General features: G+C 43.2%; 1 protein-coding gene across 1 annotated transcript in view; it reads right to left on the bottom strand.

Annotated features, from left to right (window-relative positions):
• Positions 1-16,809, bottom strand: part of PGM2 (phosphoglucomutase 2) — a 30,624-nt gene extending 13,815 nt beyond the window's left edge. The window contains exons 1-6 of the mRNA XM_015561003.1: positions 16,584-16,809; positions 11,913-12,080; positions 7,217-7,323; positions 3,817-3,901; positions 1,596-1,679; positions 1,273-1,466 (exon numbers count right to left, since the gene is read on the bottom strand). Of these exons, the coding sequence (XP_015416489.1) occupies positions 1,273-1,466; positions 1,596-1,679; positions 3,817-3,901; positions 7,217-7,323; positions 11,913-11,999 (557 nt within the window). The 5' untranslated portion in view covers positions 12,000-12,080; positions 16,584-16,809. The remainder of the gene's footprint in view (positions 1-1,272; positions 1,467-1,595; positions 1,680-3,816; positions 3,902-7,216; positions 7,324-11,912; positions 12,081-16,583) is intronic.
• Positions 16,810-17,143: the final 334 nt, after the last annotated feature.

Raw genomic sequence — 17,143 nt, 5'->3', positions numbered from 1 at the left:
AGAGAGAGAGAGAGAGAGAGAGAGATCAATTGAGAGAGAACCATCAATCAGTGCCTTCCCTATGTGCCCTGACCAGGGATTGAACCCACAACCTAGGGATGTGCCCTGAGCGGGAATCGAACTGGCAACCTTTAGGTGCACAGGATGACACGCAACCAACTGAGCCACTCTGGACTGGCAGAAACCCTTAGTCTTTGAGAAGCTGACTCAGAGGGACAGAAGGAAGGCCTGAAGAAGTGTTTTACTTATTCCCAATATTTAAAAATTAAGGGATTTCACAAACCAAATCTCGGTTTCCAGTTTCTTTCAGGGAGAAAAAGTCAGATGGCCTGGCAACTCCGGATGACGTTTGCACAGGGTAACGCCCAGCTGGCACAGCTGCTCCTTCATATGCGACTGAGGTTTCACAGGCTACACGGGAGCCTGCTCTCCCACGTGGTCCAATAACTACATTATTAGAGACAACCTAGAAATTCCACTTCCTGGAAACCAGTGGTTTCTTGTTCGGGGGACAATGAGGAGTGGTGGACCCACAGCAAACTACGGAAGGACGACACTGCCTCAGCTTGCCTACTTCTTATTTCATGGTCATTACTGAGTCTGTGTCACTGGGTTAAATAAACGGGCACAGCAGACATTACAAAACAAGTGTCAAGACTAGCAGGGGGTGATAGAGAAAGTATCCGTGACAAATTAACTGGAGAGAAAAAGGCATCGCACAAACAACACGCATGGTATATTCCTATTGATGGTTTGAAATATATTGCACATATGTATGCTTGCATATGCACAGAAAACTTCTGGATAGATGAAAAAATTCAGTGCTTCCTACTCAACACCTTTCAACAAGTTTCATATATACATATACTAGTATACATATACACACACATACATTCTCATATTCTTATATGAATCTGCAGCAGAGTCAGCAAACTGTGGCCTATGGACCACCTACCTCCACTGAGCCAAACCAGGTGGGGCTGCTTTTGTAAACAAACTTCTTTTTTGGAACACAGCTAGGTTTGCGCTCATTCACTTACATATCATCTACAGCTGCTTTCCCACGACAGCAGAGCTGGGCAGGTGTGACAGTCTACATGGCTCGCAAAGCCAAAAATATTCACTATCCGCCTTTTTAAGGAATGTTACCAAACCCCAGTCCACCGCCTCTAAAATCAGACGCAGCTACCGTTTATGTACCAGGTGAGGTGAGAGAGCCTGGCTGAATCACACTAACTGAACTCACCTGAGGTGAGTGTGCAATCCATTTACCTGTGAAAACAGTACTTTCTAAGGTCTTCATAGTAGTCCTTACTGATGGAAGCACTTGGGTCGTGAAGGAGCGGACTGCCGTTAAGTAAGGAATCATCCCAAGCTTGGGGCCACGGCTCCAGGTTCTCTTCAATAGCCTGAGAAATCCCTTTGTCGTGCGGGTGGGTGATCTGAGCTCCGTTAGCCCAGTAGACCTGAGAACGCAGGCACACATCCAGACAGGACGCGGTTAATGGAAACGCATCCATTCCCCGCGCCCCCAAACTGTGGAGGGTTAGGGCTCGCCGAGAAGGACATACGCGTGGACAGAAAAATAAAAGTACCTTATAACCATCGTCTTGCTTCGGGTTGTGGGAGGCAGTTATCATGATGCCAGCACAAAGTTTCAAATGCAGCACTGTGTAGGGCTGTCACGGCAGGAAACAACAGCAGTTTTGTTTTTTGGTTTTTTTTTTATAATATATCATCCACTGTGTAGGGCTGTCACGGCAGGAAACAACAGTTTTGTTTTTTATAATATATCATCTTTTTTTTATTGTCTCATTTATCTTTCTCCAACTGACTTATTTCGCTTAGCATAATGCTCTCCAGTTCCATCCATGCTGATGGAACAAGAGCAGTTTTAAACACACACATTAGGTATACGTAAAATGTCTATTCTAGGTATATTGTTTGTATCAAGTTGTTCCCTTTTAATAAACATAATATATAAATATCATAACCTGTCATTCAGTATTTTCGTGCCACACCCAAGCAGTATACTCTTATTACCCTTGGAACTAACTCACTGCTCAAAGTTCTGGGACATGTACCCTAATAAGGAGAATATTTTCCTAGGTGCCTTCTTCTCGTTGTCTTCTACCTGGTAGAACTAGAAAACTCTCCAAACCATAACATGGTCTAATCTTCCATTTCACATTCCTTTAAGCCTTCTTCTTGGGACAGAAGTGTATAGTTCCAGTTTATTTCCTCTCACTGCTTTCTCTTCTCTTCTCTCCCCCTACTTGCTTTTAAGGAAAAAATTATACCTTGTTCATTTATCTTCGCTCCCGAAAAAAAAAGCTCCCTCTCTTGTATTTCTACTTTACAAAACTACTCCTATCTTTACAGGACTACTTCTCAAAATGGGGAAAGGGACCTGGCCCCTCTGTGGCCACACACGGGATTTACCAAGCACAGGCCACCCAGATCTAACCACGTGTCCCTCACCTTCCCATTAAGTGGCTATTTGTCCCCTTAGGAGTTATCTCACATCTGCCATGTGTCCTGGAGCAAAGTGAAGGGAGAACCACTCCATGAAGTGGGAAGTGACCACGAGACACTAATTTAATCCATGTCTGATATAAAAATAATTGCTATTGCCCTGGCCGGTGCTCAATGGTTAGAGCATTGGCCCACGGACCAAAGGGTCACAGTTTTGGTTCCTGGGTCAAGGGCATGAACCTGATTTGCAGGTTACCTCCACTCTGGGGAGGGAGCATGTGGGAGGCAACCAATCCATGTGTCTCTCTCACATCAATGTTTCTCACTCTCTCTCTATCTCCCCCACTTCCTTTCTCCCTCCCATTCTCTCTAAAAATCAATGGGAAAAAAACATATCCTTGGGTGAGGACTAATAATAATAATAATAGTAATAATAACAATTGCTATAAACACTTACATAGTACAGAAAACCAAGGATGCCCAAAAACATTGCAATTTTCCCATCAAACAGTAACCTGAACCATATTTGAGTGTGACATTGAGTGTCCCCTGGGTTATTATAATCTCGAAGGTGCTGCATCTACCTGTCAGTGCGCTAGAGACAGCGAACACAAACCAACAGGAATTACTTCTCCTATATCCATACACTTTCATTTCTACTTAATGTTAAGTAATGGATTCAGATCATGTTTTTGGCTTAATTTCTAAAAAAACATATTCTTAGCATCTGGCTCCACTCATAAAAGTTCTATCTACTTAAAAACAACAGCTGCCACAGTCCCTACGGTCCTTTTCTTTAGATCCTGCTACATTAAGTATTTAATAAAAATCTTACTAAAACATGCCAAGCATGCTTTCTGTACTGGCCATGAATAATATTTAGAATGTACGTTTGCATAAAAAGCTGGTGCACCAACTTGTCAAAAATATTCATGGTAAGACGTGGCTGGAGGTGAATTCAGATTTAGATATGAGAGGTTTTCTAACTGTAATAGCTGGGAAAAACAACTACAGGCTAAATGAAACACACACACACACACACACACACAGACACACCCCAAAGATATTTTGCTAACAAGCGAAAATATCTTTTGAATACAAGAAAAAGGAAAACTGCACTTAAAAATATCAATTCTGAAAAATCAAAAGTTGAACATCAGAGACATATGACTAGGATGTGGGAGAAACATTCCTGGAGCGAAGAAAGGACACCCCATAAATGCCAGGCATTCTCCTGTCATTCAAATACCTGATTCCCGATAGCACGAAAGCCTGTAAAATTCAGCCATGGCCCATCCCCAACCCTGTGACAGGAAATTATAAAATGAACTAGCTACTTACCACAAAAGGGGTTGGGGTTATATCAGAAAACAGGTACACAGGAATCCCCTGAGTGATAAACGTGGTTGCAGCAAGGCGGGCAAATCTGGAAACGCGAGATGGGGGAGAAAGGAGAGGAGTGGTCAGGATGGTGAGTGACAGTGAAGAAGGAAATGAATGCCTGGCCACTTCTCTAGATTGAGCGTAGCAGCCAGAGCAAGGAAAACCTTAATATACTTCCATTGGCAGAGAATACTAAAGCGGGAGGAACCTTGGAAGTCACCTCATTTTATTTGTATACCCGTTTTACAGAAATGGGACGGAAGCTGAGAAAGGCCAGATAACGTGTCCCATGTCCAACAGACACATAGCAGCTGAGCCAGGCCTACACCCAAGTCTTTCCACTCCTGGTCTATCTCAGTGGTTCTTGGCCAAGAGAAGTTCTGCCCCCAGGGGGATTCTGAAACGTCTGAGGACGTTTTTGATCGTCACTGGGGGTAGGAGTAAGGTTCTACTGGGAGTTAGTGTGTATAAGTAAGGGACGCCACTAAACACTCTGCAGGGCAGTCCCCCACAACAGAATCATCTGGCCCAGCATGAAGTCGCATGTCAATAGCGCAGCGACTGAGAAACCCGAATGTAGAGCTATCACAATCCAGTATAGACCATGCAGACTAGCATTTGATTACATGTTATCGTATTGGCTTATGTGTGTGTGTGTTATATATATGTATGTGACAGATATGTATATGACATATACACATCTTAGCTTCATTCAGTCCTTAAAAGACTTAAATGTCACTGACATTTTTCTTAACTTCTACAGCTACTGGCTTATGGTAGGACACAGGGCATCAAGTCTCTATTCATGCTTGGAGTAAAATACTCTACCACATTAAATGAGCATTTTACTTCCAGTGAACAACATTATACATTACAGAATTAACCCGATCATTCATTCTCTTCCCAAATCCCGGGAGCTGGCGGGGCACAAGAGATCTCTGCACTTTTTTAACAGTGAAAATTCCTAAGATCAAGAGTAATACAAAATGATTTTGATAGAAAAAGAAGGTCTCTTCATAGGAGAGAGTGATAAAAATAGAAAAATTCATCAAAAACAAGTTTAATAAAAATCTGAGTTAAATCTAAACTGTATTTCCTAGAATGAATGGCAAGGAAGTCACTTTCAATCTCACGAAACATTCAGACTGATTTTAAAGGCACCTTCTTAAAGTTGGCAAAGCAGACACTCAACACACAGAGCGAACAAAAGTAGGTTTACCATTGTATGTGAAACAGAGTTTATTCTTGTATTATTATTATTTATTAATTATTGCATTCTTTTCCATAGGAACCACTGTAAACCTATTTTTGCCCCACCCTGTATAAATGATTATATATATATATGTATATGAACTAAGTTACAAATGTGCACACAAAAATTCAATGTGTTCTCTGCATATGCTTAACAGTTGTAGCGTATGTTCCCCACCCAATATTTAAAGTTGAAAGATTAAAGAATGAATAAACATTTCCTTGGGTAAAATTCTGAGACTACAGTAGTACCCAACTCGTTAAGAAGATTCCATTGACTGATCATGAGTGCTTTCCCATGTTTAATATTGAGGCTACAATCTCTAAGTGCTTGCATGTTGTAGGTGATAGCCCTGAGCTCCATCCCATCCCATCCCACTCTGAAACCTGAACCATAAACTTAAGTAGAATTAATAACATCGGTTACTTCTTGGAAATAATGTGGCTCCAAGGCCAGAGCAAGAAATACCTGTACTTTAATTGACAATGCTAACATATCTAAAGGATGTGTCAACCAGAAACAGGGTAGTCACCCTGGAATGAAGAAACCTGAGAAGCCAAACAAGCAGAACTAGCCACACATACTGTACCTGCTCTGGCTGGGGGATCTGACCTGCCCCTGGCGTCAGTAAAACATGCGTATGATCTAATTCTAACGGCAAGTTCATGAACTGAAAAGTGACAAACTGCTATTCTGGTTGGTACAACATCACTCTCTTGAAAATGTAATCCATGTGCATCTGTCCCTGAGAGCTACAACTTCTCTCTCACTTTGTTGGGGGAAAAAATCACTTTTTTGAGCCTGCAATTGAAGATCAAAAACCGTAAGTCATCCTGAGTTCAATCTGGGGACTGATGTCATCTAGACCTGGGCCCTAACCATGTTCCCTTCCTCACAGCCACACATTTGTTCCCATTAATGCTTCTCTCTTAAGCTACAAGTTCCTGGAAGGCAAAGATTAGGACTCTGACCTCAAACAGCACAGTAGAGTTCATGAGAATTTCATTAATATTAAATATTTGTGTGTTCTTCCAATCCAAGAAACTACTAATCCTTATACTCTGAAGTGACTAAAATATTCATAATACAGGAAGTATTTAAGTTAAAAAAAAAAAGGTCACATTGCATGATTAAGAGCAGGGATTGGCAATTACAGCTCATTTTGTAAATAGGGTTTTACTGGAACACTGGCATGCCCATTCAGTTATGTGCTATCCATGGCTGTTTTTGTGCTACATGGCAGAATTGGTAGATGTGAAAGAGAGTGTACGATCCACAAGGTATAAGATGTTTACTATTTGCCCTTTAGAGATAAAAGTACATGCCATAAAGGTTGTTGTGAGGATTAAATGAGTAATACCCAAGTGCCTAGCTCACATTCAGCACTCAAATAATTGCTGTCCTGTCATCACTACTACCATCATCATCACCACCATCACACTCATCATCATGACCATCACCATCATCATCGTCACCATCATCATAATCACCACCACCATTATCACCACCATCATCACCATCATCATCATTACCTCCCTATAGTTACATAACAGAGACTCCCATTGGTCTGTGAATGTTATAAGAATAAAGCTTGAAATGGGCATGCAAGAATGAAAGGAGATCATGAAGCTTATGAGTAGTAGAAGAAAAAATTACATAATAATAAGAAAGTGAGAAGGAGAAATAAGGTTGCTACTTAAAAAAATTCAGTCATTTAGACAGGTATTAAATTCTAAATTGTCAAAATAATTTCATTTTCTTAACCCAAACATAAAACCAGAATTCTTAAAAGTTTGCAAACAGAATTTACCCATCATTTTTGTAGTTATGCAATATAGCTGACATATGTTTTTTAAAGGCAGGCGATTGAAATGATGATTAAAAATAAAACCACAGAATCACTCCAAAGAAATACTTTCACAAATATCTTTTTTGTTTGTTTTTGTTTTTTTGTCTGTAAAATGTTGGGTAGTGCAGTCAACCCTGTGATATTCTCCAATAAGGGCTGCTTTCTCCAACCCTTTACTTTAGGAGGACTGTATCAGCAGAGTCTTGCTTCATCAGACTCAACCTTCTTAGTCCTCCAGCATAAACATCTTTATATACCTTTTGCTGCTGCTTCCACTTGCTGGGTGAGCTCGAGCATCAAAGCTGATCACGACACCTCTTTGCTTAAGGTCACTGAATTGTTTTTCCAGGTATCTGCAAAATCCCTAAAAAAATACCCATGGATTACAAGAGTATATATGTTTTAATACATCATATGTGTATGATAGATTGGTCAATTTTTTTCTGTTTCCACAAGTCTGCAAAATCCCTAAAAAAATACCCATGGATTAAAAGAGTATATATGTTTTTAACACATCATATGTGTATGATAAATTGGTCAATTTTTCTCTATTTCCACAAAAGAGCATTGTAGCAGAGAAGGGAGAAATCCCTCAGTAATTAAACAAACTGAACAAGGGGAAAACAACAGCTTTATTTATTGTTGCTCTACTAGTATATGTGTCAGGTAGTATGCTGACACTTAATATCTAATATCACTAACCCTAGATCAACGCTGCCAAGCAGTCCCATTTTTCAGATGGGAAAACTAAGACTCAGAGGTGCTCAGTGCCTTGCCCAGGTACAAGAATAGCAGAGCCTGGGTTTGCTCCCCAGGCCTGGTTAGAGGTATTCAGTGCGGGGTTAAAAGCACACAGTGTCTGTGCGTTTGGACTCCACTCTGCCACCTGCAAGCAAATGACAACTTCCTTAATCTCTTGGTGCCCCAGTTTTCTTTTCTGTGAAACAAGAATAAGAATAGTACCTATCTCAACAGGCTGTTGTAAAGGTTAAATGAGTTAAAAAATATGCCAAGTGCTGAGAATCTAACACCAAGAAAGCACCGTGTGCAGCTGTTAGAAGCACTGTTTTTATTGTTATTTTCCTTTAAAGCCTACATTCCTTCTTTTGCGTTAGTTCTAAGTGCCTGAGGACAGGGGAGTGTTTCTGATATTTCTGCCTGCTCTGTACCAGCAGCAGGTCAAAGGAACTCAATACATTTGATAAGATTTTGACAAATGACTAATCTAAACGTGTTTGTTTATGATATTGTTTTTTATTAGGTAGAGGTCTTAAGGAGGCCCTATCAGTCCAAATACATGACACAGCCAATTATACAAATAGAAATTATGCAGGTCCGTGGGCTAGTACACTTGCCTGGAAATGATAAAACACACAATTCCTGTATCCCAGTGGGTGCAATAACATCACTTCAATCTGAGATACGAAAGATCACAAAACAGTGACCTTTGAATTCAACAGGTTTAGAATACTGGATAAATCAGGTTTTATCAGAGAACAAAGGTTGATCGGGTAATAACGATGGTTCATATCACTTATTTCACTTTGGTCGAAGGAAGTCATTTTTGGTAGGGAGGATATTCCCAGCTTTGTTGCCAGAGCAGCGCCCATCTAGAATGCCTTTAGTTTTTCCTGGACAAAAACACTGTGTTGGGCATATACCCTGAGGTTGAGTGATACAAAGGAAGAAGGACACATGTGTGTTGGTTTTGTGGGTTCCCCAGAAAGAACTGATGCTCACATTCTAAAGCTTACAACAGGGACAGCACCCTCTCCCCGTCCCTGGTCAACTGCTATGTTGTGATCCCAAAGTTCAAGGGGGCAAAAAGCTTTGGCCCCAAATCCTCACATTTCCAAATTGCTCAGAGACTCTGGAGCCTGCTGAGACTGAGGACCTGAGAGCACGGCTAAGAAAAGACTCGGTGTGGGATGAAGGCGGTTTCAGAATTGAAATGTTACCCCGGGACACAAGAAAAAAACTGTGTCTGGCTTCAAAAGGTCCAACTGTGACCAATATGAAAAAGCTACAGAAAGACAGATTTTTGACTCAAAATAATGAAACCATCCTTTAATGACAACTGTTCTCCAAAGACAGAATGGCTGTTTCTGAAGACCGTGAGTTCCCCATCATTCCTGTCTCACGGCTCAGTTAAGTAACCTAAGAGGAAATTACAACCTCAATGAATGAAGCAAACAGTACAAAAATTTCCCTCCAGTCTGTCCTGTTTCCCATTGGGTGTTCCCGACTCACATATATATGCCTCTGAAATCCAACCAGAGGAATGTGAGGGCACCATGAGGAGAGTCCACACCAGAGACCAGCAGGCAGCGTGCGGAGGCCACAGGGAAAGCCAGCGCATTCCACCAGGTCACCCACCAGGGCTGGGAGTGGAAGCCTGTGGTGTGTGTCCTGGGAATCCTTGTCCTCTAATTTGGAAACCGTTCCTAATGTTGTCTCAACTCTTAACACTCTTGTCTCCTGTTGTAAGTGTTCCAGGGTAGGCTGGGTGACCACTTCGGAGTGGTGGGGACTGTGGGGATATTATCCCAAGGGGTAGCTGATTATAAGAGACTAGAGGCCTGTTGCACGAAAAGATTCATGCAATAGGCTTTCCCTTCCCCCGGCTGCCGGCACCAGTTTTCCTCCGGCACCCGGGACCAAGGTCTTCACTCCGGCCGGAGCCACCTTCAAGCCTTCGCTGCCCCGCCCGGCTGCCCCGGGCCGGGTCACGCACACGGGGCACCTGGGCGGGCTGGCCGATCGCTGCTGCCCCGCCCGGCCTCCCCGGGTCGGGTCGCACACGGGACGCCTGCCGCCCTAGGTCACAGATAGCAGGCCCAGATGGCAACAGGGTGGGATGGTGCTGCCCCACCCTACCTGTAGTATGCAAATTAGCTGCCATCTTTGTTGGCGGTTAATTTGCATATTGTGCTGATTAACCAATGGGAGGCGTAGCAAAGGTACGGTCAATTACCATGTTTGTCTATTATTAGATAGGATGACCTTTAAGGGCTATGTTTGCAGCTTAATGTTGTGGGCTTCTTAGCTATCACAGGAGAGACCAATTCTTCTAGGGAAGAGGAGGTATGAGATAAGTCCTGAGACTTTTCTGAGGCTAGACTGCATAATTCCTAGAAACTAGATGGGGATGAATGCAGGAAAAAAGACTCTATGTTCAATGAGAAGCTCATAGAATCCCCTACCATTAGGCCTAATTGGAGGTGTGACCAATTGAATTTTCCAAAGATAGCTACACCATCCCACATGCTTCTCTCATGTGACACTGATGTTCCTCCAATGAGACTTGGGTGGCTACATACCCTCTCCTTCAACATGAGCAGCCTTATAAGGCTCCCTTTTAACAAACACAACATGGTAGAAGTAAGTGATGTGGGGTGACTTTCAAGGCGAGGTCATAAGAGTCAGTACAGCCTCCCCCCGGCACACACTGTCTGGATGCTATCCCAAGCCTCATGCTGTAAGGAAGCCCAGGCCACAGGTAGTGGTCCAGCCCCAGCTAAGATCTCAGCCAAGAGCCAGCAAGAATGGCAGACCTGTGAGGGAGGGAGCTCTCAGGTGATTCCAGGCTTCTAGCTGGCCTAGGTGATGCCTGGGTAGCAGAGATCAGTTGTCCCCACTGAGCTCCACTCACATTGCAGATCTGTGAGCAAAATAAACTGTTTAAAATCACTGTTTGGGGCGATTTGTTCTACAACCCTAGTCACTTGTCGTCTTAGGGTTTTGCTACAATGTGCCCAACTGCCTTTTATGCTGGGAGGTACATGTAAGGTACATGTCAATTTTTTCCAGACTTTTCTTCCTCAGAATTAAAGTGACCTTTATTCTAAGTGACCTTCAAGTCTAAGTAATTGAGGAGACAGAAGAATCGGTTCTCCTTCATTTCCCTCATAAATAGCTCTTCTGTTTTGTCAAAGGCTTCATCTCAATTCCTAAAAGTTGGGTCTATTCCTCTGGCAGCAAAATTCACAGATGAAGGCAAGGGAACTCAGCAATAATTTCCACCCGTACTGTGCATTCCACCTAAACAGAATTGGCTCCAGGTGATTCTGGCAGTTCCAAAAGCTTTCCAATGCTTGCACCTGTACAACCACCTCAAAAATTAGGAGGCCATGAAAGTCAGTCGGCTTAGTTGGTGAATTTGCACTGGAATGGAAGATCCATGAGTCTGTTTTAATCATTATTATAGTCCCAATGTCTGGCACACAGTAGGCACTCAATAAATCTCTGCTAAATGAATGAGCGAATAAATAGCTGCAGGAGTTTTGAAACAAGCACTGTTTCAACCAACTGCGCAAGCCTTGCTTTATGGAATGAAAGTGTGATTCCTTGTGCCTAGACAAACCCACATAGCCTGTGTGTAATTAAAACAAGTTACACTTGGTTTACAAAGGGGGCCTGGGGTTAAGTTACTCAAATAAGGAGGCTGTTGGACTGAGGTGGCTGTAAGGCCTTAGTAGCCTACGGATGCAAACTGAAAGGTGAGCTTGTAAATGACTCAAGTAAAGAAATCAAAACCTGAGCTACAGAAGGAATGGGGTTTCCTTCCCCCTTCCCCATCTAGCTTGGATTACAAAGTTAAGTTTATGATTATGAAATAAAAACTAAACAGTTGTCTGTCAAAAACAAACAAACAAAAGAAATCAAAACCTAAGGACAATCAACCACAAATAGCCACCAAGGCTTTCCCAAATAAGGTAATCACTTGAGCTTTAGCCAATCTCTTCATTTCCTTGCTCTGCTTCTGCCTCTTCTCAATAAGCCTGTCTCCTAGCTCCTGTCAGTGGAGGTTTCTAACCATTTTCAGTAGTTTCGTACTCCCCAAATGGAATAGATTTTTGCTCAGATAGACTTAAAAAATTTTATTATGCCTCAGTTTACCTTTTAACACTGGGGTTATGGTAAGAATAACTAAAACATATAAAAATGTGGTACCTGTGTAGTCTGGATGATGGTCAAGTCGTTCATACGAGCGAATCCTGCTCCCATAGCGGCTCGGAGGCCAGCTGTCCCGAACTCCATGCGAGCCCCGAAACATTTCTGTAGTTCTTCTTTATTGCCCTCTGCAATTAGTTGTTTCACTGACTCCAAAGTTAAAGGATTCTGCAAAACACAAATGTATACACCAATATGGCCAGGGGAATAACAACAAAAAGTCTGAAATATTAAAAAAAAAACCCACAACAATTCTACCCTGGGGGAGGAATATATGTGTATATATATATGCCTCATATGCAAAGTGTCCCCTTGGGAGTTTCACTAACCAGGAGTTTGATCGTTCGCTATGGTGTGCGCTGACCACCAGGGGGCGGCGCGGGATGAAGGAAGGCCCCAGCCAGCAGCCGCTAGGGACCCTACCCATGCACAAATTTCATGCACTGGGCCTTTAGTATATCATATATAGGCTTTTTAATATTTAATGCTGTGGAAATATAAAGCCAGTTCTTTTTAATTAAGAGTGATATTGTGATTAACAAAAATTATATATTTAGTTTTAGAATAGAAATATATAGTATTTAGTCTTTGCCTTTATAGTATAAGTATTATTTCTTTCCTACCACAGCAAGCAATTTGGGAAAAATGGAATGAATTTATAGGTTTTGGGGTCAAACACCCAGAATGGAATCTTAGGCACACCACCACTCACTAAGTCCATTCACTTGGGCAAACAGTATAGAATGTTCCTTACAAAATGAATTGAGGTGGTTTACATCAAATTCATGAAATTAATGTAAAACATCTTTCTGTGCCTGACACTGAGTTGTAATCAAATGTTCATTTTCTTCCCTAATGTCTTCAAATTTTTCCAGAGAGTGAAAGATTATACAATTTAAATCAAAACCTTATTTTTGTAGTGTTATAACTTATACAATGATTTCACATACCTGGTCAAATTTGAATATTGTAATGACTTCAAGAAACAGCCCTAACTGGTTTGGCTCAGTGGATAGAGCATCAGCCTGCGGACCCAAGGGTCCCAGGTTCAATTCCGGTCAAGGGTATGTACCTTGGTTGCGGGCACATCCCCAGTGGGGAGTGTGCAGGAGGCAGCTGATCGATGTTTCTCTCTCATTGATGTTTCTAACTCTCTATCCCTCTCCCTTCCTCTCTGTAAAAAATCAATAAAATATATTAAAAAAAAAAGAAGCAGACAAATAACAAAACCGCCATTTTACAGATGGAGACACCTCAGAGATTAATAGACTTGCTTAAACTGCATGATAAGCAAGGACTTTGGGCTTTTTCTATTACATCCACTGCTTCAAATAGACATTCACACGAAGCAATTCAGTTCATCTTACACTGCCCTGTTCTCTTTGTACAATAGTTGTAGAAAATGTTAAGTGACAGTCACATTAATTCCATACCAGACATTTTAAAATAAGAATTCACAAGAACAATAAAGTACTTTATTCCTATTTTACAGTCATCATCTCACCAGATGAACATGCAAGCGAGTCCACATAATTAAACTTTGAAATGCTATTGCAATAAACCCTTGGCCTTTTGTAATTAAGCCCACATTTCCAGATTATTCCAGATTCACAGGAATCCAATAAAAGCCCACCTTTTGGGCTAAAACAGTGGTTCTCAACCTTGGCTGCACATTTAGAATCACCTGGGAATCTTTTTAAAATCCTGATTTCTGGGCCTCCGGAAATTCTGTTTCTTTGTTACTAATGTAGTGGCCCCACCTCATAAGAAAGAAACTGAATTTCCGGAGGATGAGGCCCAGAAATCAAGATTTTAAAAAGATTCCCAAGTGATTCTAATGTGCAGCCAAGGTTGACAACCGCTGGGCTAAAAGCAATAACCACTCATCACAAAGCACAGTCTGACCAGTCAGATCGGCAGATGCCTCAAAGAAGGGCTCAGGTGTGGCACATAAGAAAGGTTCAATCAATATTTGCCAAGCCAATGAGAAAACAGAAACTTCAAGGCCACACCCAATCTGGTGAGTCTCAGTACCAATGCGGAAAATCCTAATCGGCCTTGCGTGTCCATCAAAGACCAACAGCCTGAGAGAAACCAATGTGGCCCAGAGATAAGAATGAAAAGTCAAGAGGGCAGCAGAGCTGAGAATCAGCGTGGCAGTGACCAAAGCTGACAGCAGGGAAGGCCGAGTGGAAACGCAGGGTGACCTGCCGCCCGTGGGGGCTCAGACCAGAGGGCTGCGATGCTTTCAGCTAGCGGGAAGTCCCCTCTTGCTGCCTGTCTCCAGCCAAAGAAGAAACTGGGAGAAGAAAGAACAGAAGTGGCAGAAATTAAAAAATGAAAAGGACATCCCCTCCCTTCGACCCAGGGAGGTACCCTCTCTCCCAGGGGTGGGGAACTTTTTTCCTGCCAAGGCCATTTGGATATTTATAACATCATTCACGGGCCATCAAAATTCTCAACTTAAAAATTAGCCTGCTCTATTTGGTCAGACATTTAATGACCTCCTCCCTCAGGCTAGGCAGGGCCAGGCCAAATGACTTCTCAGGCCTCATATGGCCCAGCGGTCAGACATTCCCCACCCTTGCTCTATACAGTGACAACATTTGGTGGACATTAGTTGTTTATTTCTTCAAAGGGAAAGTTTTGTGGAACAATTCAGTACCAGCTAAGAGATTTCTACAAACTGCGGGTTATCAGAAATGGAGCCATGTTCCTGCCCTAAGGAATTGCAAGGCTATCTTTCCAGGAAAAGGAAAACCACCCAGTTGTCCATAGCATCCAGAAACAGGATGTGCCTTTCATGTCCAGGGGCCAGGAGCAGAGGGAGAGGGAGGCCTGGTCCTGCAGACAAGACGTGCAATCTTCTCCATTTACTCAGCAACTACTTTAGGTGCAGGTGCTCCCCGATTTTCCAAAGTGTGTGTTACAAAAGACCCGTTAGCCTGTTTTTGCTAACTGGAAAAAAAAAGAAGTCCACAGAGGATTTTCGCCTTTATGAAAAAAGGTGAAAAGTGAAAGCAGTGGTCAGCATTTGTTTGGCAGCAGCCATTAGAGGCAGCGGCACCCAGCAGCGACAGTGGCCCTGCCAAGCTCCTCCCAGGAACTACACTCAGCATCTCAGCCTCAGGCCGCCCAGGCTGTGTGCTGTCTGCGAGCACCTGTGTTTTATCTCGGTTTATTCTGCACATCCCTCAGCAAGCTGTGGCCTACGGGATCAGAAAAGCCGAAGGGCTCATAGGGTGTGTTAGGCTTAGCGTGAAACTGAACGTAATTAAGCCTCTTGACCCTGATGAATGAAATGAAGACACGGGGTGTGTGTGCTGACCTTGCCTGCGTCCACCACTCATACTATCTGCAGGCAGAGAGAATCCTGAAAGCTGCCGCCGTTACTATCAGTTCTGCTACTAGCAGAGTGGTCCTTCCCTCAATGGATAAAACGGGAGAGTCTGCTGCTTGACTGGATTGGCAAGTGTACAAAGCGTGGTGTGTATTTGTCATTCCTTTTTTTCCTGCTTTTACTATAAATATGGTTATTTTAAGCCTTATGTGTTATTTGGTATCACTCAGTACGTTATTTTTGGGGTCTGAGAAGGCTAAGAATATTTTCCATGTAAATTAATGGTGATTGCTTCTTTGCTTTCCGGCCTTTGGGCTTACCAAAGATTTCACAGGAAACCTCTACTTTCGGAGAGCGGGGGAAACCTTTATTTAGTCTGCATCTGCTGCATCTGTCAGGCCCTACTGTATGACTTGTTGGCGTCCAGGGCCAAATGAAAAACAGGACCCCTCGTTCAACAATGTTTAAGAATTTCCAGACAGGACAGCAGAGTGTTTAACCAAGCGCTGGGCCCTCTAGGGGAAGGGGTTCTGTGCAAATCCCATCAGACCTTATGCCTTTGAAATCAGCCCTGGAAGCAGACATTAAACAAATAAACCTACAAATAAGTTTTGTTTGTTTGTTTGACCAATCCCAGTAAGAGCCGTGAAGGAAAAGAACCGTCGGTTCAGGGAGAGTATTAGGGAGAAATAATTTACCCTCGGGAGCCAGGGAAGCCTCTCTACAGAAGCCACTGTGGCCTAAAAGGGGCCACATACTAAACCAGACCAGTTCGGGGGAGGCCTGCGTGAGTGGAGGCCTTACAAACTCAGAGACCTAAAGTAACCACGTAGGATGGTCTGAAATTAAAACTTTTTAACTAAAAGCAATTTATAGTGGATAGTCATGTCCTGGGCCAGTATCTTCCCTGACAAAGGTCAATTTTTACCTTAATAAAGCCTGTCTATTGTCTTTTTGCGTCTACCGTAACATATCCTTGAAATATCAAAGTAATTTTCCTTTTTCCGGACGTCTCAAGCACAGGCACAGTTCTGCAGAGACCTCAAATGCCCTCATTGTTACTGAATTAATTGCTGACAGTTAACTATCCTGTACCCACCTGTGTAAAAGACGGATGTGTCTATTATTGCTCTTTTTCTCCAATCCCAGAGGTTTCCCAGCTTTGCTAGCTCCCACCTCCCTAGTCTGTCACCAATGGATTTCATGTAACCCACTTACTCCTCTTTTGATTGCAATGTATAAAATAAGGAGCAAAACTGCCTACCATTATCTCAACCTGTTGAGATTTTGCTTCCCGGCAACGTTTAACAGTTTGGCTCAAAGGAACTCACAAAAATTCTTCACAGGTTTGAATGTTTCTTCCCCTGACACCACATGTAAGTTCGGATTCGGAACATGAGTGACAGCGTGAGAAACAAGTTCAGCAGAAGTGAGCAGCGCGCACCCCAAGAACACCAGTAGGCGGCAGGAAGCAACAAGTCGGAAGTGGAGACTCCAGTTAGAGAGGAGAGAGGGAGGGAGGCATGTCTGAAGCGGGCTTCCCTCTCTGCTCCAGCATCTAAGAGAGGGAACAGAACTCGGGGTGCTGCGTCCAAGGGCTTCCCTCCCATCAGAGACCTAAGAAAGATGCCTGAAGTCAGGCGGGCCCAACCCATGTTGGCAACTAAGCAGCTGGGAGATGTGGATGGGAAGGCTGGTCTGCAGGGTTCCCAGGAGCCAAAGGCACGGGCGGGACGGAACGATTCCGGGGGGCGGGGGATGCACACCCCACTGCAGAGGACGGGCGGCGAGCGGAGGGACGCGAACGCGTGCAGTCCTCAGACAAGACCCCGAGGCCGGGCGGGTTCGGGCCCACCGCTCTCCCCCTGACTCCCGATCTGGCAGCCCCACC

Source organism: Myotis davidii, unplaced genomic scaffold, assembly GCF_000327345.1.
Source record: "Myotis davidii unplaced genomic scaffold, ASM32734v1 scaffold235, whole genome shotgun sequence".
Classification (NCBI taxonomy): Eukaryota; Metazoa; Chordata; class Mammalia; order Chiroptera; family Vespertilionidae; genus Myotis; species Myotis davidii.
This window is presented reverse-complemented; position numbering and strand designations above follow the sequence as displayed.